General features: G+C 40.3%; 1 protein-coding gene across 4 annotated transcripts in view; it reads right to left on the bottom strand.

The window, feature by feature from the left end:
• Nucleotides 1–16,545, bottom strand: part of ACER3 (alkaline ceramidase 3) — a 151,527-nt gene that overhangs the window by 55,959 nt on the left and 79,023 nt on the right. For 3 of the 4 annotated variants that reach the window (XM_033207795.1, XM_033207796.1, XM_033207797.1), the window contains exon 3: nt 9,836–9,888. In XM_033207795.1, the coding sequence (XP_033063686.1) occupies nt 9,836–9,888 (53 nt within the window). Of the gene's footprint in view, nt 1–9,665; nt 9,791–9,835; nt 9,889–16,545 lie in introns of all 4 variants that reach the window. The other variant, XM_033207798.1, reaches the window with a different exon arrangement.

The raw sequence follows: 16,545 nt of genomic DNA, 5'->3' as shown, positions 1-16,545 counted from the left end.
CTATTTTTAGTCATTAATTTTTTATTTATTTATTTTTGAGACAGAGTCTTGCTCTGTCACCCAGAGTGCAATGGCGCGATCTCAGCTTGAATGAGGTCTGTGGATTACATGTAGTAATAAATCAATGTTAATTATTGATTTTGTTGGTAGTATTGTGGTTATGTAGGTGAGTTTTTTTTTAAGATATAACTTACATACCATAAAATTCACCCCTTTTTTTTTCACCCCTTCATACAACAGTAAAAATTTATATCCCTTCTCTTCTTCACTAATTAAGTTTCAACAATGTTCGGCTTTCAGTTCTTCACATTTCTTTCCTACCACAGGACCTTTGCATGTGCTGTTTCTTCTACTTAAGCTTCTCCTCTTCCCCCAGTCCCACTTTACCTTAATCACTTCTGGATATTTTTCAGGTTTCATTGTATGTGCCACTCCTTCACCCTAAGGATCCTGAGATACTTTTAAGTGGTGGAGCCACAATTTAAAGCAGTTCATATCTGACTTCTACTTCCTGATACCTCTCTCAAAGTTAATGGTACACACTAAAGTAATTGAAAGGTTTTTTTCTTTTTAGTAAGCTATAACCAACTATATCACTGATAGCTCTTACTTTTACTAAGACTGATCTTTATCCAGAAACAATAAAAGTAAGAATGCCACCTAGCTGCTATGACCCATGTGGTGTCAAGCCCTATTTCAAAGTTAGGTAAGAAGATGTAGTACAGCAGCCTGGCCAACATGGTGAAAACCTGTTCCATCTACCTTTTTGCAGAAATTGACAAGCTGATCCTAAAATTCATATGAAAATGCAAGGGACCCAGAGTAGCTAAAACAATCTCAATAAAGAACAACAAACTTGGAATACACTCTCCAATTTCAAAACTTACTACAAATCTACAGTAATCAAGGCTATGTGGTAATAGCATAAGAATAGATATATAAGTCAATAGAATAGAATTGAGAGCTGATAAACTCACACATTTATGACCAGTTGATTTTCAGTCAGAGTGTTAAGACAACTTAATAAGGAAAGAACAGTCTTTTCAACAAATGGTTTTGTGACAATTAGATATCCAAGTACTAAAGAATGAAGCCAGACCCCTACCTCACACCACATAAATAATTAACTCAAAATTGACCAAGACCTAAATGTAAGACCTATACTCTTAGGCAAAAACACAGATAGAAATATTCACGACCTTGGATTAGGCAATAGTTTTTTAGCTATGATACCAAAAACATAAGCAACAAAAGGAAAAAAAAAACACATACACACACACACAGATAAAATGCACTTTGGTAGAACTGAAAACTTTTTTTTTGCATCAAAGGACCCTACTAAGAAAGTGAAAAGATGCGACAGGCCATCCATGCTCTAAGCCTGGCAAGGGTCTGCTTGCCTGTGTCCCACATGGTAGAACTCAGCATCTGTAGGGGGCCTGCTAGGGGCAGGAAGGGAGTAGCACCCAACCCTGAGCTGGGCGCTCGTGCTTCCCTGGAGCTGGGTGGAGGAGCTGAGGGTGTGGACAGGCATGAGGTATGGACATGTCCATCCCTTTGAGGACCAAGATCAAGACCACCATAGAGCAAGCACCCCTGAGGTTCTCAGATAAAAAGTCTGCCAGCCACTGAGGGTCCAGTCAGGCTCACCAGGCTACTGCAGCAGTCCCAGAAGAAGCAGGGCCAGGCTGAAGCAGTGACACCACAGACTTGGGGCACAGGGGGTATCTCAAGGCTGCTGTAACAAGTCACCATAAATGCAGTGACGCAAAATGGCACAAGCTGATGACAGTTGTGGAGGTCAGAAGTCCAGAATGGGTCTCACTAGGCTGAAATCAAGGGGCCAATTCAGGGGAATCTGTTTCCTACCTTTCCTGGCTTGCGAGGCCCCATCATGGCTGTCACCTGGGCAGCTGCTCTGCTCCACAGGCCTGGCCTCACTTATGGGGCTTCAAGAACAGTGCCTAGATCATCTGAGAGCCTGTGGCATCACTGTCATGACAAAGGAACATTTAGGATGCACTGGAAGCCCAGAAGTCCAGAGATGGGGATAGGAACCATCAGTTACTATGGGGCACCTTGGGGGTCCCACACACACCACTGTGGGTGTCAGACCCTCAGATTGTTGCCACTTTGGGAAGGGGTCAGCAGTTTGCAAAGGACTCTGGACAGCAGCAGGGAGCAGCAATGACACAAGGGTTCCCCCCAACCCCTGACACGGTTCAGACCTTCACCCCCTGGCACATGGAGGAGGTGTCGTGCCCCTGCTTCAGGAAGCCTCGAGGGAGACACATGCACCCTCAGAATTCCCAGTTGGGGGCTCCTCACTGGAGGGCACTGGCAGAAACTGGTGTCAGAAAACAGCAGCACAGAGCGGATCTGGAACAGATCCGGGTATCACAGAAAAGATGCTTCATAAGATGTGTTTTGATGAGGATATTTAAATAAGTGTAATTTAATTGATGTTAAAAAAAAAGTGAAAAGAAAAGTCACAGAAGAAAATATTTGCAAATCATATCTGTATCCAGAGGCTAGTATCTAGAATATAGAATATAGAAAGAAGTCTTACAACTCAATAAGAAAAATACAACTACAGCTATTTTAAAAATAGGCAAAGGATATCAATAGACATTTCTACTATGAAGATATACAAATGGTGTCAATAAGCACATGAAAAGATGTTTAACATTAGTCATTAAGGAAATGCAAATCAAAGTCACAATGGGAGAAACTACTTCATACCCACAAGATGGCTATACTAAAAAGATAAACAGTAACAAGTAATGGCAATGATATGGAGAAGTCGCTGGTGGGGATGTAAATGGTGCAGCCACTTTGAAAACCAGCCTGGCAGTTCCTCAAAAGGTTAAATGACCCAGCAATTCCACTCCTAAGTATAGGTCTAAGAAAACTGAAAACATACATCCACAATGAGGGAAACTAAAAATATTTCACCCCCAAATATATTTCTTTCATATATTTTGGGACAGTGATTCAGAGGGACTAGAAACCAAAGAACAGCTAAAAAGCTGTCTTTTCTAGAGGAGATGTGCATCTGTAGAGAAAATAAAGTCAAGTAAATAACAGATGCAAACAGGCTTTCTTTGAACCATGCTCCACCCCTTCATCTGGATCTAGGAAGATTAACTGAGAATCTGACACCTTTAAAGGTCTGACAGAAATATTTACCAAAGGCTACCATCTGTTCTTTCTGAGAGCTGCTACCCATGAAGTTTCATCCATATAACAAGCCTGCCTTTGCTAGCCAGGCCTTTCCTCTTCTCTCCCTCTTATAACCTGTCTTGCTACCATAACCTGTTTTGCCAAGCTCCAAGCCCCTATTCTTTGTGTGACCTCAAGATGGTATAAAAGTATCAATCTTCTGGCCATTTGAGTTTTTCATATTTTGTATGCCATGCCCATACACGTTAATAAGACCTGTATGCCCTTTTTCTTGTTAATCAATCTATCATCTTTTTTTTTTTTTTTGAGATGGAGTCTTGCTCTATCACCAGGAGGAGTGCAGTGGCGCAATCTTGGCTCACTGCACTCTCTGCCTCCTGGGTTCAAGTGATTCTCCTGCCTCAGCCTCACCAGTAGCTGGGACTGCAGGCGCACGCCACCACACCTAGCTAATGTTTGTATTTTTAGTAGGGACGGGGTTCCACCATGTTGGCCAGGATGGTCTTGATCTCTTGACCTCATGATCCACCCACCTCGGCCTCCCAAAGTGCTGGGATTACAGGCATGAGCCATCGTGCTCGGCCTATCAGTTTGTTTTATAGACTCAAATCACTGAGCCTTTGGGGAAAAATGTAAACTTTCCTACAACACAACTTGTACACAAAAGTTCATAGCAACATTATTCATAATACTTAAAACATGGGAACAACCTAAATTTCCATTAATTGATAAGTGGATAAATGAATGTGGTATATCCATACAATGTAATATTATTTAGGTAAAAAAATTAAGTACTTCTTGCTACAGCATGGATGAACTGTGTGAAAACATGCTAAGTCAAAGAAACCAGACATAAAAGGCCACACATTATATGATTCCATTGATATGAAATGTCCAGAATGGGCAAATCTATACAGGAAGACAGTGATTGTCAGGGGTCATTGGAGGGAGTAATAGGGAGTGGCTGCTAATGGGCATGGTTTTCTCTTTGGGATGATGAAATGTTGTGGGATTAGATAGTGGCAATGGCTCCACATTCTGTGAACATACATAAAACTACTGACTTGTACACTTCAAAAAGGTGAATTTTTACTGTTGTATGATGGGGTGAAAAAAAAGGGTGAATTTTTTGGTATGTAAGTTATACCTTAAAAAAAAAACTCACCTACATATCTATAATACTACCAACAAAATCAATAATTAACATTTATTTATTACTACATGTAATCTGCAGACCTCATTCAAGTTTAAGTGCCTCAATAATATCATAAATACAAATATGAACACACACACACACATGTACACTGTATTTAGTTGTCAGGTCTTTTTATCTCCTTTTATCTAGAACACTTCATCAGTCTTTGAATTTTATAACTATCATACTTTTGAAGATGATAGGCCAGATGTTTTATATAATGTCCTTCAATTTGGTTTTGTCTGATGTTTTCATAATATTAAATTCAGATTACACATCTTTGGCAAGAGTATCAGAGAAGTGATGATATTTTTCTTGTCACTGCATCCTACTAGATGGCATATGTAAACCAAAAATAAAGTTCTAAGCCCTCCAACTGACTAGATGGACGGCTCTTGGCCAAGGGGACCCCAGAGAAACATGAAAACTGAATTTTTAGCCATGATGAAAAGAGGTCCAACATGCCTTGTTACAATCCTCACCCTTTTGGAGTTTAGGCATAACTGCCCAGGATTAAGGTTAAAACAGAGATCGTAAGACTGACAAAACAGATTTTGGTAATAAACAGTCATTACCAAATTATAATCATGGTAAGAGTTGCAAGGTAGCCATGCAAGCTAAGAGTTAAGTTACACCCTGCAAACCATAAGATCTTATTAAACAGGTCTCTTTTCTTAACCCACTATAATGTGGCTTACTTTTCAACCTGACTTTGGTATAGCATCACATGACAAGGAAATCAAAGGACCTCCTGAGACTATATTGTCCTGAGATAGCAATAATACAGGGTGGAGAAGAAATTCCAGGCAGCAATTTCATATGACTTAGAGCCTTTGGGCTGGTAAGATCCTGAAAAACAGGGTGTGAACCAAGCTGGCTAAGACCGATTGGATCCAACATGTCACTGGATTTGACCTAGGTTTCACCTAGGACCTCATTATGTGCTCATTAACGTACTAAATCACAAACCCAGCAGCATGCTGAAACAGGTCAGGGTCACTGGTCTCGTTGTCTAATGTGTTATCCGAGCTCGTAGTCTCACAATCAAGAAAATTAAGGAGTGTGGACACAAAGAATGAGGTTGGAGCAAAAGTTTAATAAGCAAAAGAAGAAAAGCTGAATTCAAAAGCTTTCATAAGAAACTGCTCTCATGTCTGTGTTTGAGGAATTTATCTATAAAACTGTGTGCATAACTCCCCTTTATCTATGTAGTTGTGGGTATGTCTCTAGATAAGCATTAAGTGAAATTTTTTTGTTTTATAATTGTGGGTTTGTTTAAAGTAAGCCCCCCTCCTCCCTGTGCAAGTTTCCATGGAGCCCACTGTGTACATGTCTGAAAGGGGGAGGACACTTTTCCTGGGTGCTCGCTAATCATACAAAGAACAAAGGGCTTCTATGCTGGACTTTTCCTGCCTTGCCTGCTTATCTGTGGCTTATCTGTGCAGGTGCACTGTAGCTGCGATTTTTTCAGGCAGGCACCTTACACAGTCTGAGTTTTTCTCCAGGCTGCTCTATCTTGCCTGTAGCTGTTGATTTTTCCAGCAGGCAGCTTTTCTGAGGACCAGCGTTAACTGTTTACCTAATTTATTTTTCCTTTTCTTCTCCTTCACTATGACAGTTCCAGGAATACCTATATTTGATGTAAAAATGGGTGGCACCACAGTTCTGATAAATTTCTACCTTTTTCCAGGAATTTTCAAGAATATTCCATTCCTTGGTTAGAGAAATACATAAAGGTAGCAGCCCTAAACCCCACTGCATGACATTCTCTCAAGTACATCTGCACTCCTTTTTCTTACCTTTATTCTTTGCAATAAATTACTTTTATTATTTTTCAACTTGTCCTTGAATTCATTCTTGTGATGGTATCAAGAGCCTAGACATTGGCTAGGATAGAGGTCCACTGGTGTTTGGGGACTTCTCCCAGCCCATCAGTATCACACCATGCCATGGTCACTAATATTGGCTCAGAATAAGCCTTTAAAAAATATTTGACAGGCCAGGCGCAGTGGCTCACGCCTGTAATCCCAGCTCTTTGGGAGGCCAGGTGGGTGGATCACCTTAGGTCAGGAGTTCAAGACCAGCTTGGCCAATGTGGTGAAACCCCGTCTCTACTAAAAATACAAAAATTAGCGAGGTGTGGTGGCAGGCGCCTATAACCCCAGCTACTCAGGAGGCTCAGGCGGGAGAATCGCTTGAACCTGGGAGGCAGAGGTTGCAGTGAGCCGAGATCACGCCACTGCACTCCAGTGTCGCTCTGGGCGACAGAGTGAGACTCCATCTGAAAAAAAAATAATAAGCCGGGCATGGTGGTGCATGCCTGTAACCCCAGCTACTCAGGAGGCTGAGGCAGGAGAATCACTTGAATCTGGGAGGCAGAAGTTACTGTAAGCCAAGATTGCACCACTGCATGCCAGCCTAAGCGACAAAGGCGAAACTCCATCTCAAAAAGTAACAATAATAAAAATTAAAAATAATAATATAAAATAAAAATATTTGACAAGGTTTAGTTTTTCCATTAACACATATAATTTTGATTTGTCCCATTAGTAATGATTAGGTTGCTTGATTAAGGTGTTTCCCACTAGGCTTCTCCACTGTAAAGGTATTCTTTCTCCCCTTTTTAAGTACTTGGTGGAAAGGTACTTTGAAACTATATAAATATACTCTTCAACATCAAACTTTTTCTTCACTTATTTATACTCATGTATTATTTCATTTAATACATCATTTATTATCTTAGTATGGACTCAGATTTCCCATATTACTCATCGGGTTATAACTATTATAACCCATTACCATTTATTTTGATGCTCAAATTGTCCCAGATTTGGCCAGCAGGAACCCCTTCAAGTTGGCTTCAGTGTCCTTTTGACATATTCCCATACTTTTTTAAGCCTTTCCATTTTTTCTGGCATAAAAAGATGATCGAGGCTGATACTGTCCTTTTTTTTTTTTTTCTGCCCCAGCCCTTGGAATCAGCCCTGGTTCCTTTTAAAGAATGATTTTTAGAAAACAAGATCTGGATGCTAGATATATTCTTTGGCTTTGAAATTCACCATTCCCAGATCCTCTCATGGACAGAGCTTGAGAATGTATGTACATATGTGTGTATTAAAATATTTAAGTATGTATACATATACACAAAATACATATGCGTATCACATATTTTCACATCTATATGTCTATTACATATGTATGTGTTGAACATACGAGTTTGCACTGTTAACTCCAATTTCAATTTGTCACCACAGAGTTCATTCTAGTTTTCATCTTTTCCATGTTTGCGACTTTGTTCTCTAACAGTAAGAAACCTGGCTCCCATTCTCCTTAGTATATTTATTTATTTGATTAATTACCCTGTGTGCAACATGGCTTCCATTGCTACATCTCCTTTTCCCAAGCAATGCCCTTCTCACTCAATTCAGGCTCCAACACTCAGTGCTGGGCTGCTGCTGCACCTCCACTTAGAAGGCCTCTCGACTCTGCTTGTGCTCTCAGATCCTGCACTGGGCCACTCTGCCATGTAGAAGTCACCCTCACCTTCCCAGGGTACCAAAACATGGCACAAAGCTGTCCCCACTATGTGGCAGTCTCCCCATCCCACTCAAGATTCCAACCACATGTTAAATGACCTCCCCAATGTGTGAGGACACCCTCCTTATTCTGCACTGAGCTGTCCCCTTTGCATGGATACCTCTTCAACCCTGGTCTCTAATACCCTGTCCCTGGGCTGCCTTGATGTGCAAATACCCTCTTCACTCCTAATTAGGCTCTGACATCCTACACTGGACTATCCCCCTATGTTGACACTCTCTTTAACTGGCTTAGGTCCCAGTGTTCTGTGATGGATAGTCCCCACCCCATGTGGCTATCCTATAAACCACACTCAGGTTTTGACACTCCAGTGTGGCTACTGAGCACTTGAAATAAGCCTAATCTTAACTAAAAATATATTGCAGGTATAAAATATAACCAGATTTAAAAATATGAAATACTTTATTCATAATTTTTATATTGATTATATATATATATAATATTTTAGATATACTGGGTTAAATAAAATATATTATTATTATTATTCGAGACGGAGTCTCGCTCTGTCGCCAGGCTGAAGTGCAATGGCACGATTTTGGCTCAGTGCGATCTCTGCCTCCCAGGTTCAAGAGATTCTCCTGCCTCAGCTTCCCGGGTAGCTGGGATTACAGACGCACACCACCACACCCAGCTAATTTTTGTATTTTTAGTAGAGACGGGGTTTCACCATGTTGGCCAGGATGGTCTCGATCTCCTGACCTCATGATCCACCCACCTTGGCCTCTCAAAGTGCTGGGATTACAGGTGTGAGCCTCCATGCCCAGCCAAATAAAATATATTGTTATTTTCACCCATTTCTGTGTAGTTTTTTTCAATGTAGCTACTAGAAAAATTTAAATTACAAATGTAGCTCAGATTTTATTTGTTCTACTGTTCTAGAAGTTTCTGGATTAGTGATGGGAAATCAAGAGATCAAAAGACTAAGGACTTGACATATATGCCCTCCTCTGAGTAAGGATGGAAACTAAAAATCCTTGGCTAGCTCTGCAGGGGTGTCCAATGTTTTGGCTTCCCTGAGTCACACATAAAATCAACACTAACGGCCGGATGTGGTGGCTCATGTCTGTAATCCCACATTTTGGGAGGCTGAGGCAGGCGGGATCACCTGAGGTCAGGAGTTCGAGACCAGCCTGGCCAACATGGTGAAACCCCATCTCTACTAAAAATCCAAAAGATTAGCCGGGCTTGGTGGGGGGTGCATGTAGTCCTAGCTACTTGGGAAGCTGAGGCAGGAGAATTGCTTGAACCTGGGAGGCAGAGGTTGCAGTGAGCCGAGATCGCACCAGTGCACTCCAGCCTGTGCAATAAGAGCAAAACTTCGACTCAAAAAAATGAAAAATAAAAATAAAAATAAATTGCAAAAATACCTCATAATGTTTTCAGAAAGTTTACGAATTTGTATTGGGCTGCATTCAAAGCCATCCTGGGTCACATGTGGCTCACAGGTTGGACAAGCTTGCTCTAAAGTCTTGCTACCTAGAGGGACTCAGACCATTCAAATGGATGCCACAGAAACATGAAAGAATGCAGGTATCTCAGAATAAGAATGTATTGTTCTGGTGAACTGATTGTGTCTTTTTAAGATGTCCCCATGTGACTGCTCTCTAATGCTGCTCTCAATTGTATATGCCTGCACAGAGATGGTCAAAAAGCCCTATACTATTTATACTTGTTTTCTTTATGGACTCACCTGCTTATTTCTTTACTTCACTTAGTCAGTTTGGATCCTCAGACTTGAAGTAAAAAAACTCCAGAGATTACAAATCCCATCTTTTAGCCATAGTTATGTGTTCTTTTCTCAAATCTGAAGTACTTCTGAATTAAGAGAAATAAGCATTTGTCAATTTCATCATTACTAACCTGCATTTCATATTTCAGAGTCATGTGGAAGCACCAGGATCCCATTCCTACCACTGAAATTAAACAAATGAAAAAAAATTAGCATGAAATTTTTTGTGCGTGGCCAGAGTGACCTGAGAAGACAATAAGACATTTCAAAGCATTGAGTTAAGGATAATGAAGTTTATAAAATCTAGCGGCAAGATATAGCTGACTCTTGAGTAAGTGCTATCATTGATGAAATTTTGGTGTAGAAAAGAAGTACTATATAAGTTCTCTTAAATTCCCTCCTACTAAGTGACTTACTAGACTAACAATATTCCATTGTTTCTGTAAAATGTATTATCTGATGCTCAGGATAAGTTTTAATGCACGTAGCTGGTTAGCTACTCCTTTGCACTTCTGTCCCAAATGGCTAAGGTGTATGCTTAGTAAGAGCCGGTCAGTTTGTTCCTGGACTTGTTGATGCCATTGTATTTGGTTATCAAAACTATGACTGCAAAAAGAGTTGTTGCTTCTCCAAGAACTATTTAAAATGCTTAAAGTAGACTCAATAAAAATGAGTTGCTGGCCAGGCACGGTGGCTCGCACCTGTAATCCTAGCACTTTGGGGGGTTGAGGCGGGTGGACCACGTGAGGTCAGGAGTTTAAGACCAGCCTGGCCAACACGGCGAAACCTCGTCTCTACTAAAAATATAAAAATTAGCGGGGCGTGGTGGCGGGCCCCTGTAATACCAGCTACTTGGGAGGCTGAGGTAAGAGAATCGTTTGAACCCAGAAGAAGGAGGTTGCAGTGAGCTGAGACTGTGCCACTGCACTCCAGCCTGGGCAACAAGAGCAAAACTCCGTCTCAAAAAAAAAAAATGCTAATAAAAATCATTGTTGAATTAGTTGTGGTTGGATTATCTGTTACAGACTGGGAAAAATAGTAAAAATCTAAAAAGATTCTGTAGGCAGGGCACAGTGGCTCAGGCTTGTAATCCCAGCACTTTGGGAGGCTAAGGCTAGAGGATCACTTGAAGTCAGGAGTTCAAGACCAGCCTGGGCAACACAGTGAGACCTTATCTCTATTAAAACATAAAATAATAATAATAAAATTAAAGAATAAAAAGATTCTGTGTTCATATCCTAAGTTCTTCCCAAGTGCCTCCATTTTAAATAAACTATTTTCATTTTAGGGTTTTATAAAATGTTTGGTTTTTAAAGCAAAAAAGAGTAAGTAGAACTAAAATTAGGGTCTCTCATTCAATGGTCATGCCGTATGTTAAATAATTGTCAAAGATTACATACAACAAAAATAAAACCTCAGGTCCAGCGCAGTGGTTCACACCTGTAATCCCAGCACTTTGGAGGCCGAGGCAGACAGATTACCTGAGGTCAGGAGTTCGAGATTAGCCTGGTCGACATGGTGAAACCCCATCTCTACTAAAAATACAAAAATTAGCCAGGCATGGTGATACACACCTGTAGTCCCAGCTACTTGGGAGGCTGAGGCGGGAGGATCGCTTAAACCTGGGAAATGGAGGTTGCAGTGAGCTGAGATTGTGCCACTGCACTCCAGCCTGGGTGACAGAGTGAGACTCCATCTCAAAAATAAAATAAATAAATAAATAAAAATTAAAAATTAAACTTCATGTATATATGTATTCAATAATTCTGTGCTTCAATATATCAAAGGTTTAATATCCAAAATTTAAAAAATTCTATGCTTCAACTCAAAAAAATTAACTGACCAAGTATCAGCCCCTATGACATCTAATAAAGCTTTTTTCTCTGATTCAGTTTAGTTCAGAATTTACTGAGTGCATCCTATTTGCCAAATTCAGTTATAGATGCTGAGGTACAAAGATAAGATCCAGTCACTGGCCTTAATGAAACATATAGTCTAATGGAAGAGACAGGCAGATAAACAGACAGTGCCTGTACATGGAGATATATGTTGAGTACCATGGAAGCACAGAGAAGGAACGCTTGTGAAGGAAATCCAAGAATGCAAGAATGATGGTACAGATTAAACTTAAGGATACATAGGACTTAGCCCAACAAATGTAGTAAGTAGGGGTGTCATTAAATAACTTGTATGACACCACCTGAGAAAAATTTCAAACTATATGTTATTCTTGCCTTTAAAAAAGTCACTATATAGATTGTAATTTTTATTCCTCAAAATGAAATGAGGGAAATAAGACAGTTATTGCACTCATCTCATTAGAGAAATAAGGAAGTGGGGTGGTTTGTGTTTTTTTTCCCAAAAAAGTAATTAGAAGGTACAAAGGTGGGTAAATTATTCAATGTAAAGGGAAAAAAATAAAAACCTTTAAGTTATTTAAAGTCACACAATAACAATATATTATGAAGTAAAAAAAAAAAAAGTGAGATGGGATGATTATTCATCTTGGTAGAATGGCCACTTTATCATGCCTTACTCAAGGACTGTTTTTATCAAAACGTTTTCAAAGTGTTCTCTTGATACTGTTAAATTATATAGCATTAAAGGTCTGATTTTTTCCCCCTGCTTTTGCTCACAGAGCCATTAAACGTCTGACTTTTTAGAGATCTCTACAATTTATTTCCTTTCAACAATCTGGGTAACATAAAAAAGTATTCTGATAGAAAATCTATTCTGGTGGCTACTCAGAGGTTTCAAATTGCTTTCAGGAGAGGGTAGCACTAGGTTTATTCACTCTTTTTCTTTGTTAGTTTCCATTCTTTTAAAAAAAAGTACTCTCCTGCAACTGACATTTCCAGACATTTAAAGTCCAAAAACATGTAACAGAACAGCATTTTTACTTTGCTCCTTTAAAGCAAACCACCAAGTTTTGCTGAAGTTTATCAGGTTTCTTGAGATACAATTCACATAAAATTAATTCAAAGTATAGAATTGAATTGTTTTCAGTATATTCAGACTTGTGCAAACATCACCTCAAGCTAATTTTAGAACATTTTCATCACCCCTAAAAGAAAGCCTATACCCATTAGCAATCATTTTCCATTTTCTCTCAACCCCTCCAGCCCTGGGCAACCAATCTACTTTGTCTCTACAGATTTGCCTACTGGGGACATTACATCTAAGTGGAATCATACATCATGTAGTCTTTTACGTCTAGCTTCTCTCCCTTAAGCATAATGTTTCCAAGGTTCATTTATGTCATCACATGCATCAGTGATTCATCCTTTTTATGGATGAATAATAATATTCCATTATATGAACATACCATATTTTACTTATCCATTCATCAGGTGATGGACATTGCTATGTATTGAATGTTTGTATGCCTGCCTCCCCAACTCCCCAGTTCATATGTTGAAGCTCTAACTCCTAATGTGATGGTATCTGGAGGTGAGACCTTTGGGAGTTAGGTTTAGATGAGGTCATGTGGGGGTGGGGTCCCCAGGATGGGATTAGTGCCCTTATAAGAGGAAGACACTGAAGCTTGCTTCTTCTCTTTCCACAGCATAAACAGAGGGAAGGCCATGTGAGACACAGCAAGAAAATGACAGTCTGCAAGCCAGGAAGGAGATGTTTTTTGGTTTTGGTTCCTCACCAGGAACCAAATTAAATGCCACCTTGATCTTGGACTTCCAAGCCTCCAGAACTGTGAGAAATAAATGCGTGCTATTTAAGCCACCCAGTCTATGGTATTTTGTTATGGCAGCCCGAGCTAAAAAATACATTTAGGTTGTTTCTACATTTACGCTATTATGAATAGTGCTGCTGTGAACACTCATATACAAGTTTTTATGTGGACTTTTTTTTTATTTCATTCATTCATATACACTTTGGAGTGAAATTTCTGGGTCACATGGTTTAGTATTTTGAGGAAGTGTTTTTCAGAGTGTCTGTACCATCTTATATTCCTATCAGCAATATACTAATTTCTCCACATCTTGCCAATATTTATCACTGGCTGTCTCTGTGATTACAGCCATCCTAGTGGATGTGAAGTGGTATTTCATTATGATTTTGATAAGTATTTACTTAACCAGGACCCCATTTGTTTTCAATAAATATCTACTGTGTACTTAATGCTCCAAGCATTTCCACTGGGATAAGTGAGTGTACAAGAGAAATATGGTTCCTGTCTCAGAACTTTAAACAAACCATTAAAAATACAAAAAGCGGGCCAGGTATGGTGAGTCACACCTATAATCCCAGGACTTTGGGAGGCCAAGGTGGGTAGATCCCTTGAGCTCAGGAGTTTGAGACCAGGCTGGGCAACACAGAGAAACTTTGTCTCTACAAAGCATACAGAAAGTTAACTGGGCATGATGGCATAGTCCTGTAGTCACAGCTACTTGGGAGACTGAAAGGTGGGAGGATCACTTGAGTCTGGGAGGTCAAGGCTGCACTGAGCCATGATTGTACCACTGCACTCCAGCCTGGGTGACAGGGTGAAATCTTGTCAAAAAACAAACAAACAAACAAAAACCAACCAAACAAAAAAACATCAAAAAGGGGACGTATAGAGCTATGGGAATCTATGCAAAGATAATGTCATTACCTTGTCTAGGGGGTCAAAAGAGGGCTGCCTGAGGAAGTAACACTTAAGCTAGAATTTGAAGAATAAGTTAAAATTAACCAGATGAAATAATTTTTTAAAAAATGAGATCATTCTATGTAGAAGAATCATCTAGAATAAAGGCGAAGTTAGTGCATTCGAAGAACTAAAAGAGCTTGGCTTAAACCATGAACAACTTGGGTATAGGGATCCAATGATGAAACTGGCATGCATGGTTTATAGAAACTAGATTAAGAAGAACTTTTAGGCTGGGCGTGGTAGCACAAACCTGTAATCCCAGCACTTTGGGAGGCCAAGGCGGGCGGATCACCCGAGGTCGGGAGTTTGAGACCAGCCTGACCAACATGGTGAAACCCTGTCTCTACTAAAAATACAAAATTAGCCAGGCGTGGTGGTGCAAGCCTGTAATCCCAGCTATTCGAGAGGCTGAGGCAGGAGAATCGCTTGAACCTGGGTGGCAGAGGTTACAGTGAGCCAAGATCGCGCCATTTGCACTCCAGCCTGGCTCTTGCGAAACACCATCTCAAAAAAAAAAAAAAAAAGAACTTTTAAAGCCATGTTAAAATCTGATTCTGATTCAGATTTGGACTTTATCCTAAGGAGAAAGTACAGTTGTTAAAAAATGACACAGATGCACATACGAATTGACATAATCACTTTTGCATTTTAAAAATATCACTCAGGTTACAAGGTAGGAAAATGTCTAAAGACTAGTTTTCCAATTTTGATATCAAAAATATTTTAAAGCAATCCCATGTATGTATATTTGTACACTGTATACACACTGTGGTGCTAAGATACTATACATATTTTAAAACACATAAAATATAAATTTTTTAAAAATGAGGTAAATAATTAACTATACACAAATAGAAGTTTTTGTCTTGTTTTGTTTTGTTTTTTGAGACAGAGTCTCACTCTGTCACCCAGGCTGGAATGCAATAGTGCAATCTTGGCTCACTGCAACCTCCACCTCCCAGGTTCAAGCAATTCTCCTGCTTCAGCCTCCTGAGTAGCTGGGATTACAGGCACCCACTACCACGCCCAGCTAATTTTTTTGTAATTTTAGTAGAGACAGGGTTTCGCCATGTTGGCCAGGCTGGTCTCGAACTCCTGACCTCAAGTAATTCACCCATCTCAGCCTCCCAAAGTGCTGGGATTACAGGTGTGAGTCACCACACCCAGCCACAAATAGAAGTTAAAGAGTTTTCTTCCTGCATCCCAAAAGATTTTTCTCACTCCCTGTAGTGTGTGCATCCTATTTTAACTGCTAGCTTAAATAATGAATAAACTCCTTACAAGGCATACATGGAGCTTCATAATCTGGCTCTGCTGATTTCTTCCACTGTAGCTTGTAGTTCAGTCACGGCTGATTGCCTTTGGTCTCTGATCTCACACCATTAACTCTAGTCTGCTTTGCCTTTGCTCATCCTGTGCTCATTCTGTCACTTCTGCCTGGAATACTTACTCTTTCCATTGTTCAGTCCCACTTGTCCCCAGCCTATCTCTCTGTTTATTGAAATATTATGCAACTTCGTGGCTGGGTGCGGTGGCTCATGTCTGTAATCCCAGCACTTTGGGAGGCCAAGGCAGGCAGATCACTTGAGGTCAGGAGTTTGAGACCAGCCTAGCGAACATAGTGACCCTGTCACTACTAAAAATACAAAAATTAGCCAGGCGTGGTGACAGGCACCTGTAATTGCAGCTACTTGGGAGGCTGAGGCAGGAGAATCACTTAACCTGGGAGGCGGAGGTTGCAATGAGTTGAGATAGATTGTACCACTGCACTCCAGCCTGGGTGACAGAATGAGACTCTGTCTTAAAAAAAAAAAAAGAAATCTTAGGCAACTTCTACAGCCATTTTATTGTTTGCTTTTTGTTTCTTTCAACTTTTTCTTTTGAAGTAATTTCAAACTTACAGAAATGTTGAAAGAACAGTATAGCGGCCGGGCATGGTGGCTCACACCTGTAATCCCAGTACTTTGAGAGGCCAAGGCAGGCAGATCACGAGGTCAGGAGTTCGAGACCAGCCTGGCCAACTTAGTGAAACCCCATCTCTATTAAAAATACAAAAATTAGCCAGGCATCTGGGCATGGGGGCAGGCGCCTGTAGTACCAGCTACTCAGGAGGCTGAGGCAGGAGAATCCCTTGAACTTGGGAGGCGGAGGTTGCAGTTAGCCGAGGTTGTGCCACTGCACTCCAGCCTAGGC

Source organism: Trachypithecus francoisi, unplaced genomic scaffold (genome assembly GCF_009764315.1).
Source record: "Trachypithecus francoisi isolate TF-2019V2 unplaced genomic scaffold, Tfra_2.0 Lachesis_group8, whole genome shotgun sequence".
In the NCBI taxonomy this organism is placed as follows: domain Eukaryota; kingdom Metazoa; phylum Chordata; class Mammalia; order Primates; family Cercopithecidae; genus Trachypithecus; species Trachypithecus francoisi.
This window is presented reverse-complemented; position numbering and strand designations above follow the sequence as displayed.